At 49.5% G+C, this 7,877-nt stretch overlaps 1 protein-coding gene across 1 annotated transcript in view; it reads right to left on the bottom strand.

Annotated features, from left to right (window-relative positions):
- Positions 1 to 251: 251 nt before the first annotated feature.
- The window catches only part of Brap (BRCA1 associated protein), a 34,482-nt gene continuing 26,856 nt past the window's right edge, over positions 252 to 7,877 (bottom strand). Inside the window, exons 11-12 of the mRNA XM_052755268.1 lie at positions 4,395 to 4,498; positions 252 to 2,327 (exon numbers count right to left, since the gene is read on the bottom strand). Of these exons, the coding sequence (XP_052611228.1) occupies positions 1,970 to 2,327; positions 4,395 to 4,498 (462 nt within the window). The 3' untranslated portion in view covers positions 252 to 1,969. The remainder of the gene's footprint in view (positions 2,328 to 4,394; positions 4,499 to 7,877) is intronic.

Below are 7,877 nucleotides of genomic sequence, written 5' to 3'. Positions count from 1 at the left end.
CAGCCAGGGCTACAACAGAGAAACCCTGTCTTGAAAAACAAACAAACAAACAAACAAACAGGCCACTGACACCCTTAGATACACGCTCCCACGCAATGTCACAGATGCAGATTTCACAGGGAGGAATAGTCTCTGGTTGTTTTAGTAAGAGTTCATCAGTCAAGGGAGCGTGGGAAAGCGAGTTTCATCTTTGTTCAGAAGAACACACTAACAGCTTCCATCCTGTATAATGTCAGATTCAAACATAACTCTTTGACCTTTTAAAATAACATTTTATTTACACATCTTGATTTTTGTTTTCCTGGAACATTTTTTTTTAAGACCTTCAAGTAGTTTGGAAACCTCTGCCCATCTGCTGCTTCCTCTGGCCACAGCCTTCCCGGGCATTTTCCCGGACCTGTGCTGGGGAGTGTGGCTCTCGTCTGTGTGGCAGGGCTGCTTGTGGATTGTAATGAAAGGAGGAGCCAGCTTTGGAAACGACTTCTGATTCTCTTAATTAGCATGCTACCACCCACCCCAGCTTCTGCAAGGTCAGATGGGCAAGACAAGTGGGGCTGAGCCCAGGACTGGAGCAGCGTAAAATGCGTTCTGGATAAAGTGGAAGCTCTGTGAGAGGCAGATCTGCTCCTGCCCTGGCCCCAGGTGCCTATGCGGCTCAGGCCTGAGGATCTGGAGAGCCGGGCTGCCCTCAGGAAGAGCCACGTAGGTCTGAGTACACTCATTCTGCAGTCACAGGTGTGGTTTTGGGAAATGCCACAGCACATTCCACAGAACTGGACAGTGGTCAGCAACACAAGCAACACTGTGACAACATGTCAGACGTTCAGGCCAAAGGGCGAGGTCCAATCAGGGAAAAAAAAAAAAAAGGAAGAAAGAAAACAGTCCTAAAGTGTGACACTTCAAACCTTTGGCTGATGATAAAGCAGAAAATTAAACTGAACTACACACTGCTGTCCTAACTGCCCAGGCTCTTCTAGAAGCCAATTCCCAACATGGTGTCCCTTCAATTCTGCTCAATTACTATGCTACTAGTTATCTGCTGTTCCTGGTTCTAGAGAGGCACATAACACCTCTGTTGGTCACAGTAAGTATCATATGGCTGTTTGATATGCTGCAGCCAGGGTCTGGAGTAAGAGGCAGCCTTTGCTTATATCCTAAAAGCGAAACTGAAAATCTGCCCACGCTCCCTCTAGCTGCGACCTGAACATGCGCCTGGCCTGTAAATGGTCAGTATACACTGACCCCAGCAACACAATCAGCTTGTCAGAGACCTCTCTCCAGGCTTGCCCCTTGCTGACTCCTGCTAGATGGAGGGTATTCTCAGTTACCTGGGCCCAAGAGAGCCAGGAAGGCTCTTCTTATTGGACAGGCACAGTCATCAAAAAGAGCTGTCACCATCTCCCCTACACTGGGTCGACTCCATCTGCCCAGTTCCTTGTTTTTCCTGCCCTCAAGCCAGGCAAGATGGCTGCTGAGGATAAGCCGGGGCCTGGTTTACAATCTAGCCTCTTCTCTGTGACAGTCAAGCAGCTCTTCAACTCCACAGAGGAAGGCAGGGATGGCAGGAGAGGTGATTGCTCTGCAGTGGGCAGCAGGCTCCTCTCCTGGAGGCAGGTGCTGTGCTTTAGTGCTAGGTACTGCTGCCTCTGAGGTCACGTCATGTCATCAACCTACCCTGGAACTCAACTGCAAGTGCTCCAACTGAATAAATACAACGGAAAACCACACAAGAAGGGGGGCCACCCGGCTGGAAGGCAGAATGGCCATGAGGTGTCTGAGGTCTGAGACTCACCACCTTGGGAAGCGCTGCCAATGCCACCCTCTCAGTCTCCTCACATCACACAAATGAAGGAGCCACACGACCGCAGTTTGTCCTCAGGCATACTTATTAGGGCCCACCCTCCCGCTCAGCAAAGGTCCCAGCACACCCTGCAGTGCCCAGGAAGTCTCGGGGACAAGTCTCTGAAGGTCACTTGCCCCTCTTGCTGCGGCCCTTCCTGGACGGCAGCTTCCCACCGGCCCCCGAAGAGGGCGGGTTGGGGGCCGAGGGGATGTTGATCTGCCCTTCCTGTATCTCCTGCCGCGTCTCTGCGGGCAGGTGGCTGATCTGCTGCTGTGTCTCCAGGTAGAACATGACATCGCGCAGCTGCTCCTGGATCTCAGTGATCTGCAGGTCCTTCTGGTCGCAGGTCTCCTTGAGCAGCCTCTCCTCTTCCTTCAGCCTGTTCTGGAGCAGCAGCTGGTTGGCTCGCAGACACTTGTTCAGCTCCTGCTCCTCCTGCAGCTCCGTGCTGAGCTTGGCTACTCTGGTGTTCAGCTGTGTGCACCTGGAGCCACGCAGAGGAAGACAGAGCTAGCCTCACCTGCTCCATGTCCCTTTCTGTTCCGGGACCTTGGAAGCCATTAGGGCAGGCCCCTCCCTGCCGAGCTCAGCAGCAGCAGCAGCAGCAACTCTGTCAGAGACATGGCCATGAGGAGGAAGCCACCAGGGAGGGAAGTGGCATCCTCTGAGACAAGTGCTCTGACCTCATGAGTTGCTAAAGGGGGGGGAAGGGTTCCAGAGTGGGGGCGCTCTACCCTCAATGCTCACTCTTAAGTGGAGAATTACACTAAGTGGAGAATCGAGACACTATATATAGCAGGTACCATTTTTGTGTACCAGAATGCCAAAGAAGTCAGGTATGGTGGCTCCACCTGTAATCCTAACACTCAGGAAGCTGAGGCAGGAGCAATATTTGAATTCAGGGATACAGGGGCTGGAAAGATGGCTCAATGGTTTAAGAGCACTGGCTGCTCTTCCAGAGGACCCAGGTTCAATTCCCAGCACTCACATGGCAGCTCACAACTGTCTGTAACTCCAGTTCCAGGGGATCCAACACCCTCACACAGACATACATGTAGACAAAACACCAATGCACATAAAATAGAAATAAATTAAAAAAAAAAAAAAAAGAATTCAGGGCTACAGCATGAGAGTCCATCCCGAAAGACCAAATCAAAGCTTGGCGCACGCCTTTAATCCCAGCACTCGGGAGGCAGAGGCAGGCGGATCTCTGTGGGTTCGAGGCCAGCCTGGTCTACAGAGCGAGCTCCAGGACAGGCAGGGCTGCACAGGAGACCCTGGGTGAAAACCAACAAAACCACCAAGATGAGGAACTGTGAAGGAAGACATGCAATGCTGACCTCTGGCCTCCACAGGCCCCCCCAACACGTGCACACACGTGCACACACGTGTACACAGACACACAAACGGCACGTTTTGTATTATACAACTGTCCACAATTAAAGATAAACATTAGACCAGCACTTTCGAGGCAGAAGTAGGGGGATCTCTGTGAGCTGGAGGCCAGCCTGGTCTACATAGTAAGACCCTATCTTGAGGGCTGGAGAGATGGCTCAGCGGTTAAGAGCACTGGCTGCTCTTCCAGAGGACCTGGGTTCAATTCCCAGCAACCACATGGTGGCTCACAACCATCTACAATGAGATCTGGTGCCCTCTTCTGGCCTGCAGGCAGAACACGGTACACATAATCAATAAAATAAATCTTAAAAAAAGAGAGAGAGAGAAACAACACTAAGGACCAAACACCCCTCTTAAAGTACCTTTATGTACTATATTATATGGTCACAAAAACAGTCTAGTCACCTTTACAGTGTAACTAAAACCTGGGAGGAAATCTTACCTCTTCAGTATTCGGGATCAAACCCAGGCCCTTGTGCATGTTGGGAAGTCGATCCGCCACTGACTTACAGGCTAGCCCCCGCCACCAGGAACACCCCACCTTGACTACAGCAGTGAGGAGTGTTCTTGTCATGCTGGTCATGGCTTTGTGCTCCATGCTTGGCATTATTAGGCCTGAGTCCTGTCCAAGGGAGGACCTGGGACATGGGCTTAGACAAAACCTCTTTCCTAACTGCCAGCTCTCAGCCAACATGGCTCTCAGAAACCGCAGGCAGAAACGGAAGTCACCTGCACACACGACAAGCACTCTTTGGATCGCGGCAGAGGGCAGGGTTCCATCTGGCACCCTACTCCTCAAGTGAAACCCCAATCTCATCTTTTTCATTTTCACATGTATTTCCTGAATGTGTGTGTACACACGTGCCAAGGTGCACACGTGGGGTCTGAGGACCACATGCATGGGAGGCAGTTCTTTCCTTTTACCACGGGAGTCTTGGGATCCAATAGAGGTGGTCAGGTTTGGCAGCTGAGCCATCTTGCTAGCCCCTAAGTACACAATGAGAAGTCGCTACAACTCTGCTCCAACTATAAAGAACCCCCCGAAAACCTACATGATGTACATGCTCAATACGGGGTGTGGCCAAGGAAGCAAACGTGCTTCTCTGTGAGAGCCCGTTGGCATGCGTGGTGCCAAGAACTGAGGGATACCTACTTTCTTTCCACAGACTGCTTCTCCTTCAGGAGGTCACTGAGCCTGAGCTCCAGGCTGTCACACTTCTCAATGGTCTCTTTAAACTTGGTCTTCATGTTGTTAATCTGAAAGTGCAATGGAGGTCAGGCAGAATCATATAGTTCTTGCGACACTACACCCCCTCCCCCGCCCGCCTCTGTATCCAGGACAACCCAAACTCAGAAAGTCAAGGTAAGCCACTTGGAAGGAATTGTGACAAAAAATTGTGAAAAACTAAATGAAAGACGTTCTTCTAGAATAAACAAGGACCAGGAGCTGCTGGATGCACAGGGAAGCTATCGAACAAACGAGGGCAATCCAGGCTTTGGAAGAGGGGAAGGGCTGCCCAAGGCCACAGCAGAGCCTCTCATTATTAACCAACAGCCCCCGTGTTCCTCCAGAGCACATTCCGGAAGTCATCTCCAAGAACTCGTGAAGAGCTGGGTTGCTACCCCCCACCTGCTATCGCCGCAGCACTGAGGAGGCTAAGACAGGAAGATGCCAAGAATACTCTGGGGTGCACAGTGAGTCTCAGGCCATCCTTAGCTGTCTCAATAAACCCAATAACTCAAAAACAAAAGAAAACAGTGAGACTGGATTCTACTAGTTTGGTTTGTTTTGTCCTCCAACTTACTGCTTTTTTCTGATGTGCCATGAAGCAGTATGAACTGCATGTTTGTCTGGGGTCAGTCTATAAGGCAATATATCTAGAGAACTAATTCATACTTCAGAGAACTAGAAAGAATGCAAGTTCTGGATGATATGGAGGTCAGGCAAAAGCAGTCCTACCAAGAGCCCACTGGAGTCTAGCTAGGGGAACATGGGACCGACCAACATGCGAAGAGCTGCAGAGCTGGGAGCTGCCTCAATTCCAAGTTTTAGAAACTGAGAGAAGGTGAGCGGAGCAGGGAAATAGAGGGGCCGGGCTGCTAGGCACCAGCATCCAGCAGCCTTTGTACCCACACCTCTCAGTAAGCGATGGCACAGGTCAACAAGCTTCTGAGGAAACACTCAGAGAAAGGCAAGGCAATGACCCAAGGCCACCCAGCTGCAGGATGGGGGATCCTGTCCAAAACCAAGCTTTAAACCTCTCTGAAGCTGAAGGCCCAAGTTTTATGTTCTCTGCTTGGGGCACATGTGACACCACCACACTGGGGTCATACTTTAGCCTTTCATTTTTGCCTTGCCTGATTTATCTATTTATTTATTTTGGTTTTTTGAGACAGGGTTTCTCTGTGTAGCCTTGGCTGTCCTGGAACTCACTCTGTAGACCAGGCTGGCTTCAAACTCAGAGATCTGCCTACCTCTGCCTCCCAAGTGCTGGGATTAAAAAGGTGTGCACCACAATGGGTGGTCCTTCTTACTCTGTAGCCTAGGCTGGCTTTCAAACTTGTCAAGCTTCCTGCCAAACCTGCCAAGAGCTAGATTTCAGGCATGACTACCAGGCCCAACTACTTCAACACTGTTTCCAGGTAAGAGACCACTAGACTCTCCAGCTGCTTTTCTGCTTCCCTGCCTTCCTCTGCAGAGCAGTGGAAGGTAGAATTAACATCAAAAGGACTCAAGTGCATTTTGGTCAATGAAAATATTAAGCTAAACATCTTTAAATCAAGATGAAAACTTTCTTTGAGAGGTCTTATGTAGCCCAAGCTACATTCAAACTCATGATGAAGCCCAGGATGGCCCTGATCTTCTGATTCTCCTGTTTTCTCTCCCCACATGCTGAGATTACAGGTGTGCCATTATGGCCATCTCTGGAGAAGGTCTTGGTGCTCCACAGACAGATGCTATGGTAACTAGGGTTAGTGTTTAAGAAACACCCCAAAGGGCTAGTGAAATGGCTCAGGGGTGTAGGTGATGGCTGCACAAAGCTGATGGCCTGAGTCAATGTCCAGAACCCACTTAAAAGTGGAAGGAGAGAACTAAAAGTTGTTATCTGACCTCTGCACTAGCATGCTTGTGTACACACACAATAGACACACACACACACATAGATACACATGTGCATACAACAGAAACAAGCTTCACAAAACAATAGATGTAGTACACTTTACTCCTACATCTACCATATTCTATGTAATAAAAATGCCAATTGTGATATATCAAATTGATTTTTATAGTTTATAACTGAAAGAAGTATGGATTTAAATGGAGCTAGAAATCTGAAAAGATGTATCTTCAGGGGTCCCATTTATGCCCACTGCCTAACTGTGTATTCTCTATACTCAGCCCCATGAAAACCAAAAGCCACACACGGGCTGGAGAGATGGCTAAGTGGCTAAGAGCATTGGCTGCTCCTCTAGAGGACTGGGGTTCAATTCCCAGTTAACAACTGTCAGTAACTCCAGTTCCTGGGGATTTGATGCCCTCTTCTGACCTCTCTAGACATCAGTGAAGCACATGCTGCACATGTGTATGTGTATGTGTGTGTGTGTGTGTATATGTGTGTGTGTGTGTGTGTGTGTGTGTGTGTGTGTGTGTGTGTGTGTGTGTGTATGTATATATATGTGTATATATATGCGGTCAAAACACTCATACACAAAAACCTAAAATAATTTTTTTCTTTTCTTTTTGTTTTTTTGAGACAAAGTGTCTCTGTGTAGCCCTGGCTGTCCTGGAACTCACTATGTAGACCAGGCTGGCCTCAAACTCAGATATCCACCTGCCTCTGCCTTCTGAGTGCTGGGATTAAAGGCGTGCACCACCACTGCCAAGCTAAAATAGATTATATTTTGAAAAAGAGAAAGGAAGCCAAGAGCTTTCACATGGCTCTGAGTGGCTGGCTGCTCCTATATCCGTGACGGGCTGAAATAAATCACACTCCCTCAAGTCTACAAGTGACCTGCAGGTTTCAGGCTTGGCTTATCACCCCTCCCCCAGCCCCACCACCTCCATGAATGTGTTATGAAGCCCACGAGTGAGAACCTGTCACTGTCCCCCTGCATGCTCTACTGCTTGGGGTGCAAATGGACAGAATGCCAGTCACAAAAGGACACTGCAGGACAAAAGGCTTGCATCAGCCATGAACTTATGGACAAATGACATCTGTCATTGGAAAACAAAGGCATCCTTTTCAAGTGCTGTAAGCTTTCACTGGGAGCTGCCCTGGCTCCAGTTCACTCCGACCTGAAAGCGAATTCCTTGGGGCTTCTCTTCCCCAGCCCTGACTTGCTTTTGCTGGCATGTCTTAGAGAATGTGGCTAATCCTGAGGAATCATACAAGGCAGAGAGGGTTCTGAGCTCAGTTCGATAGGGTCTGTGTGAAACAAGTTGGGTGGTCATGCTGGTAAAGCCACAAAAAAGTCATTAGTGAAGCTGCGACAGCACATGGCCTGGGGAGTCCACAGTGGGAGTGGCAGCTCCCGCTCTGCTCCCTGTGTGGCAACCACACCCTATGCAGGGCAGAAAGGCCAGTGTCCTCTGGGCCTCTGCACTGGCACCTCCACTGTCTGGAAGGCTGTAGCA

Source organism: Peromyscus californicus, unplaced genomic scaffold (genome assembly GCF_007827085.1).
Source record: "Peromyscus californicus insignis strain IS unplaced genomic scaffold, ASM782708v3 Scaffold_2__1_contigs__length_46816999, whole genome shotgun sequence".
Lineage (NCBI taxonomy): Eukaryota > Metazoa > Chordata > Mammalia > Rodentia > Cricetidae > Peromyscus > Peromyscus californicus.
Note: the sequence above shows the minus strand (reverse complement) of the source record. Positions and strands in the feature narration are given on the sequence as shown.